At 44.0% G+C, this 18,133-nt stretch overlaps 2 protein-coding genes across 6 annotated transcripts in view; one reads left to right on the top strand and one right to left on the bottom strand.

The window, feature by feature from the left end:
* Positions 1-294: 294 nt before the first annotated feature.
* CBY1 (chibby 1, beta catenin antagonist) lies at positions 295-13,431 on the bottom strand. 3 transcript variants are annotated; one of them, XM_083156539.1, is made up of 5 exons: positions 13,308-13,400; positions 11,205-11,344; positions 10,985-11,090; positions 4,805-4,917; positions 295-952 (listed from the first exon to the last, which is right to left on the bottom strand). In XM_083156539.1, exons 2-5 carry the CDS (start codon positions 11,280-11,282, stop codon positions 881-883), a joined length of 369 nt encoding a protein of 122 aa, XP_083012665.1. In that variant the 5' UTR covers positions 11,283-11,344; positions 13,308-13,400; the 3' UTR covers positions 295-880. The 3 variants fall into 3 exon arrangements, with proteins under 3 accessions (XP_083012665.1, XP_083012664.1, XP_083012663.1); XM_083156538.1 differs by lacking the exon at positions 13,308-13,400 and adding an exon at positions 13,167-13,303; XM_083156537.1 differs by having other exon boundaries at positions 296-952; positions 13,293-13,431.
* Positions 13,432-13,699: 268 nt separating this feature from the next.
* Positions 13,700-18,133, top strand: part of FAM227A (family with sequence similarity 227 member A) — a 72,954-nt gene continuing 68,520 nt past the window's right edge. For 2 of the 3 annotated variants that reach the window (XM_083156533.1, XM_083156535.1), the window contains exon 1: positions 13,700-13,929. The gene's annotated coding sequence lies outside the window, so the exon portion shown is untranslated. The other variant, XM_083156534.1, reaches the window with a different exon arrangement.

The following is an 18,133-nucleotide window of genomic DNA, read 5'->3' as shown; positions in this document are numbered from 1 at the left end:
ACCTGTGAAGGTATCCGCGTGCGCTCGCCACGCTTCGGGCTCGGTGGCTCGCTACACTATTCTATTCTCAACTCCACGCCGACGTGGATAGTAGGGCATGAAAAGGTCGGAGGACGCGTACCGCCGCCCCTCGCGGGCTCGCCACGCTTCGGGTTGGCGTGGATCGTGGGGTGGCGTACAAAAATTGGGGGGACATTTAAGGGTTAATTCTGCCTATTTGGGCTCTGTAGCCCATTTAACATTGATTCCTATGTGAAAATCGCGGGCATTGAGGCATTGAATGCAAAATCGCGGTCAATCAGGCTTTTTAACATTGTTCCCTATGGGAAAATCGCGGTGATCGCGGGCATCGCGTCGCGGCCGTTTATGTACTGCCCGCGATGTCGCGATCACCGCGATGGGCGCCGTTCTAGGTAAAGAGTACCAAAAAAAAAAGTACCGGCTATCGGACACAATTTGTCCTACAGTTTACTCTTTGAAAAGTAATATTTTTCAAATCTGTATCGATATATTTTGGATGTTTTTTTAGTCTGGGCATGACTTCATTGAAGTTGGAATAAAAGTATATTTGCAGTAAATAGATTTTTCATTACAATGTTATAACAATAGTCTAGGAACGAAACCGACAACATTGTATAACTGCTAATAAATGCAGGCAACAACCTGACTGTTAGAATTAACGTGGGGACACAAAAGTGGAGCGCAGGAGTCATCACAACCTTTAGTGTATTGTTTTTCACAGTGGGTAGTTCCATCTGAGCCCCAAACAGCTCCTAGAGCAGATACAGTGTCCTTGTTCATCTATCACACCCCCATATAATGTATAAATTATCAATGGATGAGGCTGCTTCTAGCTTCTTCTCTGCTTCAAATAATCCATTTATTTCCTTCGCCCACTCAGGCTTTTTAACTCTTCCTCAATCAGGTGGGACTCTGCTGTTGTTTCCGAGAGCTGTGGTTACAAAGGTGTTGGGGTCAGAATAAGGTTTCTGAGAACATACAGCCTGTGTCTACATAGATTCATCCCTCAAGACCCAATGTCTAGCATTTCATACATAGTAAGTGATTGCATACAAACCAAAATCAACAATCTAGGCCCATGGTTACCCTTTTTATATGTATTATTCTCTTATGGATTTAAAGCATTGTATGTTCATAGAGTAAAAAATAAATCTTTAAAAGAAACAATTCAGGCACAAACATAATTCCACACATATCTAATTGCACCGATCAGTAAACCAAAAAAGCTTCCCTGTCAAATATTTTAGCTCTATAATGTAAAGAAAACACTTTGATATCAGCAATAGCTTTATGAAACATCAGAAATGGTTACAAACAGTGCTAACTTTGGTCTCCTGCTGAATAAATTTGAAAGACGGTAATAAAATTATATATCAATTTTTTTTTTTTTTATAGAGTAATTTTATTATTTTAAAGAAAGGCATTTACATTTCAAAAAGGAATAATAAACAAAAACATCAAGAATAGTTATCTTATGGATAATTCAATGTTATCATAACAATGAACAATGTTACTGTAAAAAAAATAAAAAAATATATATAAATACACCCAACACAAAAAAAAAATAATAATAATGTATTAAATACATAAATAAATATAATATATACTGTCCCATCCAACCCTGTTCCTTAAAATGAGAAATATCATCAAGAAAGAATATTTTCCTAGTGAAGTCATATAGTTTTGTAACGACTATTACAAAATTTTTAATAACTACATGACAAAAAAAACACATTTATCTAAAAAATGCCACAGTGTGCATAAAATGATTGATCTAGAATATTGCAATTTTTAAAACTGACTGATGTCTTAATCAGATAAGAACAAGCACATTAAAGTTCCCACTGGATGTGAATGAATATGACCAATAATTGGTCATATTCATTCACATCCAGTGGGAACTTTAATGTGTAGTTATTAAAAATTGATATCATTTTATAACCGTCTTGCAAATGTATTCAGCCTGCGCTGGCACAATACATACTTTTTTCCCTTTAGCCTTATATTGGGGAGTGACTACCCCTGTGCCAGCTGCTGCTAATTGCGCAACACACAAAACCATACATTTTTTCTAACTTTGGTCTCCATCAGTCAGAATTATGCACAAATGAATATTCAACAGATGGATTTGGACATTCAACAGAAGTCACTAGGAGCGTGGTACCAGGCCTCTAAACGTTAGTCCCAGAGACAATGAAGAACTCAGGGGAAGATTTATTAAGCCTGGTGAACTGAAAGTCGCTGGGGATAACGCAACAGCCATTCAGTCCCTAACTGTCATTTGACAATTAGGAGCTGATTAATAAATCTGCCCCTCAGTGAATACTAAAGACACTGTTCATTAATTTATACGGCTTTCCATCCAGAATAATTTCCTATACCCAATGTAGATTGGTGGTATATACCCCAGGAACCAGTTTCTGTATTAGTGTGAGCAGACAGTGCCTTACGGTTAAGACTGGCATATGATCCCTCTCTGTGTATGGTCACATGATCAGTGCAGTGTATGGGAGCACAGGCTTTTACAATAACCTACTGCTAGTTGTGTACAGACAGTTTTAAGGTTATGAAGATAGGGTTTATACAGTGTGTAGGGGCAACGACTGGTACAGTAAGTTGGCATATTTTGTGGATATACAGGGCAAATATGCTGTGTGTGCAGTTATGTGCATATGCCTGGTAAATATGTAGGGGCTATACCTGGCATAATGTTTGGAGGCAGTATATCATGTATGGGGGTGCAGCTCATGGACAGATGTCCTTTCCTTTAGTATATTCTGGTAGAATTCATCAGTCATGGTCCCATCAGAGCCAGATGCAGTAAAACAGACCCAAACCATGATATCACCAGCATCATGTTTCACAGACGGTATGAGGTTTTTATGTTGGAATCCTCAAAACATTGTTCCAGTAGCTTACTGGCTTGTCAGTAGCAGCTTTCTCCTTGCAATCCCTCCATGAAGTGTCCTCCTGATGGTGGACTCAAACATTAGCGAATATGAGAAAGGCCTTCATTTGCTTAGAGGTTACCTTGTGACCTTGCAAAATATTATCCTGGGTACACACAGCACGATGCAGCTTGTGAGCGGGTCGTTACAGGAACGTACGACCCGCTCACGAGCTGACGGAGCCTACAACCCGCTCTGAAAATGCACCTGATGATTGCGATCTGATTGCGACCCGCACCCACTTCAATGGTCGTTTCTCAGATCCTACCTGCTGCACGTAGGATCTCCGAAAAGACCTAACAACCCGCGGAGCCGTGCATCGGATCAGAACGGCAGTGAAATGGCCCAAAACATGGCCAATTTACATAAAATCGGTCAAGATTGTATCTAAAATGGCTCATTTTGGGCCAAATCGTCCTGGTGTGTACCCCACATAAGACACTGCTCTTGGTGTGATCTTTGTTGGTCAAGCAGTCCAGAAGAGGGTAATAACAGTCTGGAATTCTTCCATTTGTACATAATCTGCCTGACTGTTCATTGGAGGAGTCCAAACTCATAAGAGATGGTTTTATAACTTTTTCCAACTCTTTTGCTGAGGTTCTCAGAAACTTCCTTTGTCTGTGGCATGATGCTCTTCTGCAAACGTGTTGTGAAGATAATACTTTAAAAGATCCCTGTGTTTTTTTTAAAGACAGGCTGTCCACTCGCACTTGATTGCCATCCCATAGACAGTAAAATACCTAATTTTACATTCACACACACACACACACACACACACACACGGACACTTACGGCCAAATGTACTAGCCCGCACGGCCGCAGAACTCTGAGGCAGTCATTTAGAAGGCAAAACCGTGCACAGGCATCCATTCACCTTCTCCCTGGCTCCGCTGCTGTCTGCACAGTACAGCAGACAGCAGGGGAGGCTGTGTGCGCCCCCCACCCAATCCCTATACGAACCACAGGACGCTGTAAACGGGAGTCAGGTCGGATGACCCAGCATACCTGTTTACACTGTCCCCACCCGGGTCCTCCCCATATTCCACCCTGGTCACGATCAGGGTAGGATTCGCAGGGAAATGGACCAGTTTTTTTTTTTTTTTTTCAGTAGCCCTTTTACACTCATACTGACCCGGGTCCACCCCGGGTTTTTGCCTCGGTTTAAAAGGGGTATAAGTTTAGTACTGTTTATTTACAGGCGCAAGTAGGTTTATATATGCTGTCGGTGGGAACAGAGAAAGTGTGGTAAAATACTGACCACACCATTCCTCTCATCTAATGTGAGGGAACATTTAATATTCTCAATTACTTTCATGACATGGAGATGGACATACTGAAAGAAATTTTTTGGCAAAACACCTTTTTTGGACTTTGGCCACAGTTTCTATATGTACTAAGCCCTGGAAGCTTATTTTCACATCTTCCTGAGAGGAATCCCACACGGATCCCTTCCAGCATACCCTATAGAAGCCTATGGACTTCTTTCTGCTTTCTTCCTTACAGGGGTCCAAATCGATTGGCACTGAGCTTGCACAGTGGAATTCCCGATGCCAAAGTCCAGAAGGCTTTCAAAAAGAGCCACCCTTTACTAATAGTATAGGGTAGTACATATGCGATAAGTATATAGGTGATGTTTGGCGGAATGTACTCCCCGTGGGTAGTACATCCCGCCCATAATTTTAAAATTCTGGAAAAGTTAAGAAAGAACAAGAATTGTAAGATCTTAAGCGAAAATACCGCTTAACCATTTTGTTCGTTCACTTCATAAGATGGCTTCTTAGCCAATAACAAAAGAGATTTTCCCTCCACTTGTAATAGTTAAAATACTCTCTCACCATGTCTAACAGGAGTTCTACTTTCAGACGCAGCAAGTTATTCTCTTCTTCCAACTGCATGTTCCTCTTTCGAAGACGCTGAAGCTCCTTGTGCGATCCAGCGCCACCTGACTCTGCAGAATGAGTACAATACAGAACTATAATGAATGACAATCACTTACCAATTAAACTGGTCAATACTATTATATACTTTATATCTTTTACTTTCCAATGTTACCTTTCTATTTTTTTTTTATTGTAGCATTATTAAAATAAAGGGGGAAAAAACAGTACATCTTGTACAAAAATACCAACTGCAACAATCAGACATAATGAAATAACAACATACAGATGATAAAGTGTTTTGATAAAGTACATTAGGTACTTGTGTACATTCACGGCTCCCACGATGTGCATCGTACAGGGAAAAATCGCATCGCATGCGATCTGATGCGATGCGATGTCATTTTTCATAGAAATTATGGACATGAGTTGAAATCATGTAAAATGCACCCCAAATGTCATTTTTCACACTGTACCACCCCCACTATCAATGGCAACCCGAAGCGTGGCGAGCGCAGCGAGCCCGTGAGGGGCGGCGATACGCGTCGTACGACCTTTTCATACCCCCACTATCCACGTCGGCGTGGAGTTGAGAACAGAAAGTGTGGCGAGCCCGAAGCGTGGCGAGCGCAGCGAGCCCCGCGAGGGGACACGGATACCTGTGAAGCCCGCGAGGGGACACGGATACCTGTGAAGGTATCTGTGTCCCCTCGCCACACTTTCTATTCTCAACTCCACGCCGACGTGGATAGTGGGGGTATGAAAAGGTCGTAGGACGCGTACCACCGCTGCTCGCCACGCTTCGGGTTGGCGTTGATAGTGGGGGTGGTAGTGTGAAAAATGACATTTGGGGTGCATTTTACATGATTTCAACTCATGTCCATAATTTCTGTGAAAAATGACATTGCATCGCATCAGATCGAATGCCATTTTTACCAAAAATGCACAAATCCACAGGAAAATCGCATCGCATCGCATGCCACTACATTAGGCATGCGATGGCATGCGATGGGAGCCGTGAAAGTACACAAGTACCGTACATTATTATATTAAGAAAAACATATTAAGAAAAATCCAATAAAACCTTTGAATACTTATTATAAAAAAAAATAACAAAATTAATTTAAGGATAGATACTGTAGATTATGAAATAGAAACTTTATGACAGAGACTCATGTTAGAATGGTGCACCATTACCTCAAGATTATACCAAGAAGAACTCCAGGGAGCACTAGTGGTAATGGTGAAGATGTTGGGGCAATCCATTGCGACGAAAATTGCTTTTTTGTGGCTGCTGCGTTATTATCAAGATTTGTATGTATATTCCGGAAAGCCCATATTTTTAAAACAGTAAACGGAATATTCAAAGTAGTAGTGATATATTCCTGTAATGCGGTCCATCAATACCATAGGGCATGACCATAAACCATGATGTAGGCCGGCATTAGGTTCATTACCTTTGTAACAGTTAGCATTTGTGGCTTCACCTATCAAAACTTTTAGTTTTGGGGTAAAGTAAGTTCTATTATGTAAAATTTTGAAGTGCATTTCGGCGGGTGCCGGACGAGTTTCCGACAGTCGGGATCCTGACAGGCATTTACCTGACGTCAGGATCCCGACTGTCAAAACACCGACAGCCGGGTTCCCGACGGCCACCTGCTATTTTCCCTTGTGGGGGTCCATGACCCCCATAGAGGGTGAATAGAATAGGTGGCGAGCGTAGCATGCTACCGTGCCCACAAGGGGCTTAGTTGCGCTCACCATGCTGTCTGAGTCCGGACAGTCGGGATTCCGACGTCGGGCTAATGACTGACCCCTGTACCACACCCCATTTCGGCATATGACATAGATAGATATTAAGGTTTTATTCAGCTTTAAACAAGAGGACACCAGGAAAATAATTTTGCCACTTTCCCATTCCTGTCGTTTCAGTTCACTAAATCCAACATAGGATGAGCAAAGGTGTAAATAAGAGAGGTATTCAAACATGATAACGCTTCCCTTCTAACCAAATTATACAATTTACATTAAAAAATTGCTAATGGTATGATCCTAAGTACCGAATGGATATGGCTGGAGACTTGAAGATATGGGAATAAATTAATATATTAATATACTGCACCCAGGAAAATATTTCTCTCAGCTCTGAGAGTGTAAGAAGACAGTGAGTATGAGGAAATAGGAATTGATATGTAAACCTAAGGCCAGTCGTATACCAAAAGAAAAATTGGGCAGAAGTCCTTCCTGGTTTAAAGAATGGATTACCCCAAAGAGGTAGAAATACAGTAGGTGTATATGCCACTTTGAGGTATTTATGAATCTTTTGACATGTGATCCAAGTCGTATATAATAAAGGATTATCTTTCATTGCTGGTAATATTGAGACCTTCGGAGAGGGTAAAAAGCTAGGTGTTGTCTGTCAATAAATGATTGTTCGACGGTTGATTTAGAGCAAGCATGTCCAAAGTCAGGCCCGGGGGCCAATTGCGGCCCGTGCTGTCATTTCAAGTGGCCCGCAGCCTCCAGCTGGAAGCGGACAGAGCATCAGATGTGGGAAGCACAGCACAGGACACTAAAGATGGGGCCCCGGCGAGCACGCTTTTACCTTGCTGTCTGCTGCAGTGAATAGGTGCCGACTGCCACAGTCAGATGTGTTTGGCGTCCTACCCCTGCTTCTGCAATTGTATATCACCCTACTCCACAATCACAGTGACAGCAGTGTTTGGGGAGGGGGGCAGCAACGGGGAAGCTTGCTCCTGTAACATGCAGAGCAGAGGAGGGCAGCAGCAGGAACCCAAGCATCTCCTATCCTTGCAGTGCCTGCTTTGCCTCTCCGTCCTCTGGCTCACACAAGGGGCTGGGAAACATATAGAGAAGGGAGGGGGCAGAGTGGGGGACATACAGTGAAGGAGGGTCAGGCTGGGGACATACAGTGAATGGAGGCAGTGATGGCCATTCAGAGAAGAGGGAGCAGGGGCAGGCTGGGGGACATACAGTGAAGGGGGGCAGAGTGGGGTACATAGTGAATGGGGGTCATACAGTGAAGGAGGGTCAGGCTGGGGGACATACAGTGAATGGAGGCAGTGATGTCCATTAAGAGAAGGGGAAGCAGGGGCAGGCTGGGGGACATACAGTGAATGGGGGCAGGCTGGGGGACATACAGTGAATGGAGGCAGTGTTGGTCATTCAGAGAAGAAGGAGCAGGGGCAGGTTGGGGGATATACAGTGAATGGGGGCAGAGTGAGGTACAAAGTGAATGGAAGTCATATAGTGAATGGGAGTCATACAGTGAAGGAGAGTCAGGCTTGGGGACATACAATGAATGGAGGCACTGATGGACATTAAGAGAAGGGGGCAGGCTGGAGGGCAGAGTGAATGGGTGCAGAGTGGGGAACATACAGTGAATGGGGGGACATACAGTGAAGGAGGGGCAGGCTGGGGGACATACAGTGAATGGGGGCAGGCTGGGGGAAATACAGTGAAGGGGCAGGCTGGGGGACAGAGTGAATGGAGGCAGAGTGGGGGAACATTCTGATGTGATGTGATATGATTCAAAGAATGTCAGGCTGAATGGTCGGCCCCCACACATTTACACTTCAACAAATCTGGCCTTCGTCGCAAAAAGTTTGGACACCCCTGATTTAGAGTATACATATTTTCCGCTCATCCAATCTAATAAGTTTCTCTAATTAGAAGCTAATATACATCTGTACAGACTAGGCAGAATTACTCCGCCTATTTCAGGCTTTAAAAAGATATCCTCAGGCATTTTTCTGCCCAAATAAATACTTTTAGTACTGGTCTTAAAAGCTTCATATAATTATCTGAAGGAAGAAGAGGTAACATTTGAGTAACGTATAACAATCTACAGAAACTAACCATTCTGTATAGATTTAGTATTGATATAGGCCTATATGACGAGACCAGAGTAGGATCTTTTCCGGGGTTAGGCAAAACTATCACACATGATTGGTTAAATCCCATGGGGGCCTGTCCACCCACCAAAATTGAGTTGTACAAGGAGGCAAGACTTGAGATAATGTGTGGCTTGAGTATCTTGTAATATGAGGCTATAAGACCATCTGAGCCCTGCGTCTTTCCTGTAGGTAGAGATGTTATTATTCTGTTGAATTCTTCCTCTGTTACAGGTGCCAGTAAAGCTTCTCTATCAGAGTCATTATACTCAGTCATGCCTGCTGTTTGTATAAAATCCAATCCGTTGCAGAGGCGTAGCTAGGGTGGTTCTGGTGGAGCTCATGCTCCAGGCGCCTGCTCTGATGTTGGCGCCGGGCATTCACTGAATGCAGTGCAGGGATGAGCTCTCTGCTCTGTATCCCCACTACTGTGGCTGTGCGCTGCTTCTGCTGCCGCTGTACCTGTCACACTCTGAGCAGCACAGCGCCGGCAGCCTGAAGATAAAGTTCCGTCCCTCCCTCCTTCCGAGCAGTGCATTCAGGCAGCATGCCTGCTCACTCACTGACAGGACAGCCTTAAACTCCGGAGTCCGTGCACTCCGGAGTCCGTTTTCTGTTCCTTACAACTTCAAGAGGCAAAGAACTTCTCCCTGCAGTCCACTCAATTTACCAAGCCCTCCCTCCCCTCTTCCTGCTGCTGCTGCTGCACGGAGAATGTGTCCGGAGCAGACAGTTTAACTGTTTGCATCCCTTGTTTTAAACAGTGTCAATAAAGGTGTGTGTATGTATAATTAAAACATTATATATATATATATATATATATTATCTCTAGAGGGTCCTGCACTGCTGTCCTAGCAGTAATAAATATCCAGTACTGCCATCCCAGCTTTCTTAATGCTGCGGGTGTATACCCGGACCCTTCTGGGAAGCCTGCATTCCCTCCTCCTTCCGCCGCTGCAGCCCTCTATTATTGAAAAGTGAGTAGTTTTGCTCCAGCCCACTGTCCCTTCTGTCACTGTCCCCATGTCCCCGCTGTACCTGTCCCGCATTCCCTGCTGCCTTTCACTCTCCCCACTGTCCCTGTGCCCACATTCCCCTCTGCCACTGTCCCTGTGCCCGCAACCCCCACTGTACCTGTACCCACATCCTCCGCTGTCTCTCCCTGTATTTTGGCTCATTCTGTGTGGCAGGGCTTGAATATTGGCTCATTCCGTGTGGCATGGCGTGAATTTTGGCTCAACCAGTGTGTAATTTGGCTCATTCCGTGCAGCATAATGTGATTTTTATTCATTCCCTGTGAATTTTGTCTCCTTCTGTGTGAATTTTGTCTAATTATATGTGGCATAAAGTGAAATTTGTCTCATTTTGAATGGCTTAATTGTATGGCAATACTGCCCTTGGATTGGAGGGGGCGTCGTAGCACACACATGCTCCGGGCACTGTGGGAACACGCTACATCACTGATCCCTTGTCAGCGTGGTCAGAGGCGCAGAGTATAATGATTCGTAATATTTTAAAACAACATCTTCTTAGGAACAGTAAATGACCGTTATATGTTTAGGTCAGTTATATGTTTAAGAATTTAAGCAAATATATGAATTCTCAAATTTTAGGATTTACTAAAGTCACAAAAAGCTATTTATACCACTTTCAGACAAGCAACGCGGCAATTACCTGGCCTTTCACGCAGCAAAATACAGGGTTAAAAATGTCAACCCATTAATTTGCTGAATTACACAGGTAATTCTTCAGTGAAAAAAGTCAACCTTGGTCGTAAATCTCGTGTCGCCGACACTGGGAAAGAGCAAGGTCGGCTACCCAGGATTTATGACCCGGGTTGACCCTTTCACACTGAAGAAATTACTGTGTAGAATGGCTTCACCTGTTCACTTGGTGGCCCCCTGCAAACCATAAATCTGCACCCTCCCATATTTTACAAAGGAACAGTGAACATCACAAAAACGGGTCTGGTCACACAACTGTACCCACATTTCAAATTAAGCCATACAGTAGCACAGTCATATTGAAATTATACCACACGTAGTGCTCTTGTTCATATTACACCACAAAACACTACATTAATATTAAATGTTCCTTATTCACATTACAACATAGTACAACATTATTCAAACATAGAATTTCACTAAAGGTAAGAACTACTTGGCGCATGAACATAATGAATTCACCCGTTGTGAGTGAACCTGAATGAGGGCCAATTGCTTACCAGCTATCCACTGTCCATTTTCAAACTTTAGACTTTGTCCTCCAAGGTTAATATTTGGTACACCATAATCTAGACCCAACTCCACTTCTTTCACTGTCCGATCCAGCTAGAAATAAGTAAATTAAAAAATATGAAAACAAAGACTAGACAAACAAGATTGTACAACAGTTTTTCAAGCACATTTACAAAGTAAGGAACCAGAGCCATGTGTAGCACATACTGCATGCAAGTTGGAAAGTGATGCAGATTTTCTAGGTGGCGTTTTCTTTGGGCTGAAGGTGTTGCCAAACAGAGGCATCTTGCCAAGTAGCCAAGTGGACTCCAGTGCTGATGTTTAACTCTCCTTTCAACTGAAGGCTCCTTCGATCACAAACAAAAAATACAATTATTACAAGTATAATTAAATTATAATTAAAAAAAATACAATTAAACAAAGCGCAACGGAATCTGCTGCGCTATATAAGAAACTGCGAATAAATAAATAAAATTACTGTTTAAGTTTCAGGGTGCGATTTCAACTATGGTAAATTTTGACTATGCACACATATGTCCCCAGTACATGTTATGCAACACTATAGTGCCTCCACTTCATATTATGCCACATTACAGTTTTCCATTTCATATTATGTAACATCATAATGCCTTCAGTTCATCTTATACCACACTACAATGAGCAAGCTAAGGGGCATGACTTTGTACAGTAATGGCCATAAGGGAAAAGTTTGTAAGGACCCCTATCACCCAATGGTGAAAGATGGATAATATGTATATTACTTTGACAGGGATGGTGGGCCACTCTTAGCTCCTGGTCCCATATTAGCTGCACCTATGGTAGCTACATCCTTGTTAACATTTACAGTGTACACACAGTTTATTATGAGTTATTTATATTCCGCAGCGCCATTAACAACAGTTCAGGCCCCAGTAGAACTAGTCTATATCCTCTACCATACATACATGCACACACTGTGCAATAATGAGACAGAGCATCTAAAAATCAGCTGCTCCATTATTGTACTGAGGGCCTGATTCAAACGTGGTTGGAATTGCTATCACTGCTTTCATTGGAAGTAGCAGTGATATCACTGTATGCTAAGGCAGCAGGAGACGTCTACTGCAAACAGATGCCTCCTGCTGCAGTAGTGATCTGATTTACATCATAGGACGCTGCATTGTATCACTCAGACTGGTTCAAGAGATCCCTGGCCTCTTCCCTCCTCCTCAACGGTGGCAATGGGAATATTTGGAGAAATCGAGGACGTTGCCTCCCTCTCCCAAAATGGCAAGCGGCTGTCAATCACCAACAGTCTGATGCTGGACTCTGTACTTTGTCGCAGGAACCATTTGCGGTAATTCCGCATCCCATTGCAGATACTGTGGAATCCAAATAACCCTACTGTGCACCTAGCTTTAACTTAGTGTACATTTACAATGAGTGATATATCATGGTGGTGAATTGTCTATCAAACAGTGATTCCCAAACACAGTCCTTAAGGCACCCCAACCATAGGTGCCGATTTATGTTTTTGCTGGCGGGTGCTCAAGCCAAAAATATAGAGGAGTGGCTTCATGGGGAAGGGGTGTGGCCACAAAATAATACCAATTTATATTACGGAGCACAGTTGTCTCCAATATTCAAATTATGGCAACAGAGTTCCACATACATAAATGCCCCCACAGTGCAGGTACTCTGCGGACAGAATACACTCTTCCCAGCATACTGTTTCCCAGGTGGCAGGTCCAGCGATGTGGGTGCTGCAGCCGCAAATTAGCAAGTTATTATGGCGGCCCAGCGGCAGGACTCGAGCCCGTGGGTTCTCATCAATTTCCGTGGGTGCTTGGGCCCTTGAGCACCCACAGAATCGGCACCTATGACCCCCCAACGGTCCAGGTTTTAAGGATATCCACACAGATGACTTAATTAGTGTCAGTCAGTTAGATTATACTGCAAACAGGGATATACCTATAAAATGAACTGTTGGAAGGGCTTTGTGGTTCGCGTTTGGGAACTACTGAAATGAGCGAAGCTGCAATAACCAAAAGTGCTTAGGAATATAAGAATAATTGCTACAACTAATAATAATAAATGCAGTGTCACACACTTTCAAACTTTTTACGCACACAATCATACACAATATAAAAAAAACCAGTAATACTACTTTTTGGAAACATAATGTATTACCAATGCAGGGAATGCGCACAAGACGCGTCAGTTATATGTGCTGCACATGCACAGAGGACAGAGCAGCGCTGTCACCTTGTACACCGCCATGCCACGATAATACGGTCCCTTAATGTATGCGATTACCTGACCGGTCCTTACACCAGAAGTAGTAGATGGAGAGATCCGTTCTCGCCAGTCTGTTCTCTGTTACGAATGGTACAATCTGCGCATGTGCAACAAAATACCCTACATCATCCTAAAGAGGGGGGGGGGGGGGGTCGTATACAAATCCGCGGCAATCCGGGCTCAGGAACATAAGGGTGACTGCTTGCTGTTACATTTACTAAGCCTCTAAAGTCCTTATTTAATGCTCTCAAAGGTATACTAGCAATGGGCGAGAAACCTTCCCCCAAAACACAGTAACAATACCACCCCTACCCGCAGATGGATTAGTCCACAGTTTGTGTTTCCATAACAACGGCTGGGCGCAAATTGTTATAGCGCTGGAAGTTTTGGACTAATCCAATTGCCCAAACCGGGGGGGGGGAGAGAAAGATGGGGGGACAACGTTTGCTGCAAAATAGCACAATTCAGCGCCTGATGGCTGCCGTAATGTTACAAGACTAAATCAATATATACATATCAGGCAAGCAATCAGCGTATGATTCTCTCAGGCTAACCTGCAATATGAAATGGCCCATGCCGTTTCCTTGGTGACCAGGGACGCTGCTGAGCGGGCAAAGCATGATTCAGTAGCGGCTTCTGATCCCGAGGGTTGTGGGTAAGAATGGGTGGTTTGGTGACAGATAGACACTTTTCCCGCTCAGAGTTGTTCATTCATGCACAGCCCAGCACATATCTGTGACTTGGTTACAGGTATAAAAGTGTTATGTTGTGAAATGTAATATACAATTATATATGAACTTATCTAAAAATATAAATGTTGTTATGGTACTAATTAATGGCAAATATATTTGATCACAAGCGCTATACTGGTAAATAATAATCTATGTTATGTTTATATTATGCATAAATTTGTGTGTCTATATGTTGAATATATTATTTTGGTTGTCTCATATAATGGGGCAGATGTACTGATAAAGTGGAGAGGCATCAAATTCCAACCAATCATTTACGGTCATTTTTGGAAAGCATACAGGGTCTGATTCAGATGAATAGATGTCTGGTGTCACCTCCCTTGAGCGCTCCACTTAGGTAGGCTGCCCCGGTATCCTACTAGGTGTCCCTGACAACTCAAGGTATGTAGCGAAAAAGAAGGGTTGTAGGTTCAACTAGGGTTACCACCTTTTTGTTGAGAGATTCCCGGACAGTGGCCCGCCCCTTGACACACCCACTGTCCAGTCCCGCCCTTTGACCCGCCTTATGTTGATTTTTTTTTTAACCTTTGCTTCAATTTCATTCTTGACTTTGCATACCATAATGCCAGTTACATGTTACATCACACACAGTACTGCCCAGTACATGTTGTGCCACACACCGTGATGCCCATTACATGATACGCCATACACCGCAATGCCCATTACACGTTATGCCAGGACTAAAAAAGTTTTTTGTAAAGGAGGGACAATATGGACAGTGCGCGCCACCAGCGCGCGCCAAAAAAATGTCAACATAATGCCGATTACACGTCACACACCCATTACATAGTATACAAAATGCCAAAGTATACCACATGCCATAATGCCCATTACATGATATGCCACAAACCGTGATGCCCATTACACATTATGCTTATTACTTGTTATGCCAGGACTATATTTTTTCTAAAATAGGGACAACACAGACACCGTAATGCCGATTACACATCACACACCCTTTACATAGTATACCACATGCCATAATGCCCATTACATGTTATGCCACACACTGTAATGCCCATTACATGTTATACCAAACACCATAATGCCCATTACACATTATACCAAACACCGTAATGTCCATTACACATTATATTAAACACCATAATGCCCATTACACGTTATGCCAAACACTGTAATGCCCATTGCACATTACACCACACACTGTGATGCCCAATACATGTTACACCTCACATGATGCCCATTACAACACACACTGTAATGCCCATTACACATTATGCGACACACCGTAAGGCCCACACACACATGGGGTGACAGAGCTGCACACACAGGGTGACGGGGGCACACACAGGGTGACGGGGGCACACACAGGGTGACGGGGGGCACACACAGGGTGACGGGGGGCACACACAGGGTGACGGGGGGCACACACAGGGTGACAGGGGGCACATACAGGGTGACGGGGGGCACACAGGGTGACAGATGAAGGGACAGTAAGAGAGAGGGATAGGTTTACATATATACTGCGTGACAGAGGGGCAAAGCTTACAAAAATTCCCCAACATGTCACAACCTGCAGAGAACCCAAACCTCCCCACCCCCACCCAGGTGACAGCAACAGTACAGACCCTCTCTCCTTACCAGGTGCTGCATGCATCAGGAGCAGCAGTGGTTGCGTGGCTGATTCCCCCCCCCGACACATGCCGGACCGTTAAATAAGATTGGCGCAAGATATGAAATGCCAGGTTTGACCGGCAGGCATCTCCTCGTCTCACCCACAAAGTAGCCGTGTGGTTCCCGGACAATGTATAGTCCGGGAACACCACCCGTCCGGACTCCAGACACCAGGTTTAATTACCGGACTGTCCGGAGTAATCCTGGACGGGTTGTAACCCCAATCACACTAGCCCTATTTCACCCACATACACCCTAAAATGGTCTTCACCCACATACATCCTATTACTCCACTTTTTCCCCATATATGCTCCATGTTCCTCTACTCCCAGTACACACCCATTGACCCAGCATACACATCCCAACACCCCCCCCCCCCCGGAATCCCACACCCAGGTGGTGACCTTTATGTCTTTCATACTGAAGCTGCATGGTACCCTTCTTGTAGAGTTGCCACTTCTGGTAACACATCGGGGGAGCCAGTCCGGTGAGATGAGTAGGCTGTGTAGGCGGTGGCGGGTTTTGATCTCCTTCCTACCTACCGCCTGCTCCCAGCGCAGGCTGCACAGTCAAGCAGCCGACACAGCTGCACTGAATATTAGTGCAGCGCCGTCGGCTCAGACGGCTGTTACTGGGAGCAGCAGCAGGGCCGTGGATCTGTTCCGATCCGGCAACTACCCTCCACTCCGCCACAGCCACGCAACATTCTCCCCGCGTTTCCCACCCTCCCTGCCAAAGTAAAAAAAAAAACGAAAACAGCAGGATGCGGAGGTGCAGACGGCAGTGGGCCCCAAGAACTCCTTGTGCCCCGGTGCACCACTGCACCATCTGCACCGCTCCCAGTGCCGGAGCTTGGTCCCCGGCAACCGCAGCGAGGAAGTGCGGCTGCATGACCCTCCCTCCCTCCCTGCTCTGTTCCCGGACAATGTATAGTCCAGGAACGTCACCCGTCCAGACTCCGGACACCCGGCTTAATTATCGGACTGTCCGGAGTAATCCCGGATGGGTGGTAACCCTAGGTACAATAGGTGCTTTCCAATATCAAAAAAACAAGTTTATTTAAAAGGACAATAAAGACAAAGGATAATATTTAAAACATATAAGAATGACATGTATATAAAACAAATGATGAAAGAATAAAATCAATGCGTAGGTGGACTAGGGTTGCCTCTTACCTAAGCCAGAAGATGGAGCCACAGGTGGAAAAGTGCAGGGTGACAAATAGAGTGAAGTATCCCTGATTTTCCACTCACAGTACTAGACTTGACCAGCCAAGGATTGTAGAACCATGGAGGGGAGACCCACAGCATGTGAGTCCTCCCACCATCATTCCATCAGCTCCACTCCAGTTGGCCAAAAGCTCTTTGGCTTCCCCAAGGGAGACAAGGAAGCAGAAACCCTGCAGATCTCCAACCAGGGTATAGACAGGACAGTTATACCTTCTCTTCAATAGATAATGAACAGTGTTAACAAAACAGACCTACATGAGAATCAAGAGAAGAGAGAAAAAGTATGTCCTTAATATGGTGCACCTACATTTTTTATTAAAATTTAACTTTTATTAAGTATTTATAAAATAAGCTGTGAAATATAAAAAGAAAACACATTCAACAGTAAGTGATATAAATACAAAGACGATAAAGTGTTTAAAATAAGGTGGTGAGCAGGTGGCACACTGTGATAAACACTTTTAATTCACAAAGTATTTTGTTGGTTGTGAATTTGCTTAACTGTGATGTATATTTAACCGTGTTCAAACGTGTTCCCTTTAATAAAGGCTACATAGCCTGGGACTTGTTTGCAACATTTTGAGACATTTTATTTCATATTCAATCACAGAGGAGATTTGTAACAATCTTTTTGAGGTGCTGGATTGCAGGAGTGTTAGTTTAGAGATTTATATCTCTAACTATTGCTTAAATTTGGGAGAAGTGGGCTAACTTGATCACATAGGGTTAACCTTCACCCACTGATTTGCTACTGTGTGTAATACAGCTATTATAGCGGCGCTTGGTGTGTGCTGTGGATATTATTGGGTCCTCAAGCCAACCGTGTTGTTACAACCAGAGCTGCCGAGTATCGCGGGTTTAAATCAAAGTACTTGAGGGCATCCCTATTGGTAATGAGTCCCTATTATGGTAGTTAGCCGCTCAGAAATAAATATTTTTAAATTATGCAACCAAACAGTTATCAGACACACAGCAAATGGCACTTTAATCTGTGCAGATCTGCCTGTGTGTGTGTGTCATATGTTACAATGTGTCTGACTAATCAGTACAATATAATCAGTTCAGTCGGCTTCAGTTCGCTGAAGGCGAATGACTGTCAGTGTAAGCTGCGGTAATCCACACGGTTTCCTGGTCAGTAGCTGTATGTACAAAACGCTGTGCTTCTGGAGCACAGCTCTTACACACTGCCCGCACTCTGTCTATCTCTCTGTTTGCAGGCACAGTGGTGAAACGCTCACACTGA

Source organism: Crinia signifera, chromosome 8, assembly GCF_055691185.1.
Source record: "Crinia signifera chromosome 8, ASM5569118v1, whole genome shotgun sequence".
Lineage (NCBI taxonomy): Eukaryota > Metazoa > Chordata > Amphibia > Anura > Myobatrachidae > Crinia > Crinia signifera.
Note: the sequence above shows the minus strand (reverse complement) of the source record. Positions and strands in the feature narration are given on the sequence as shown.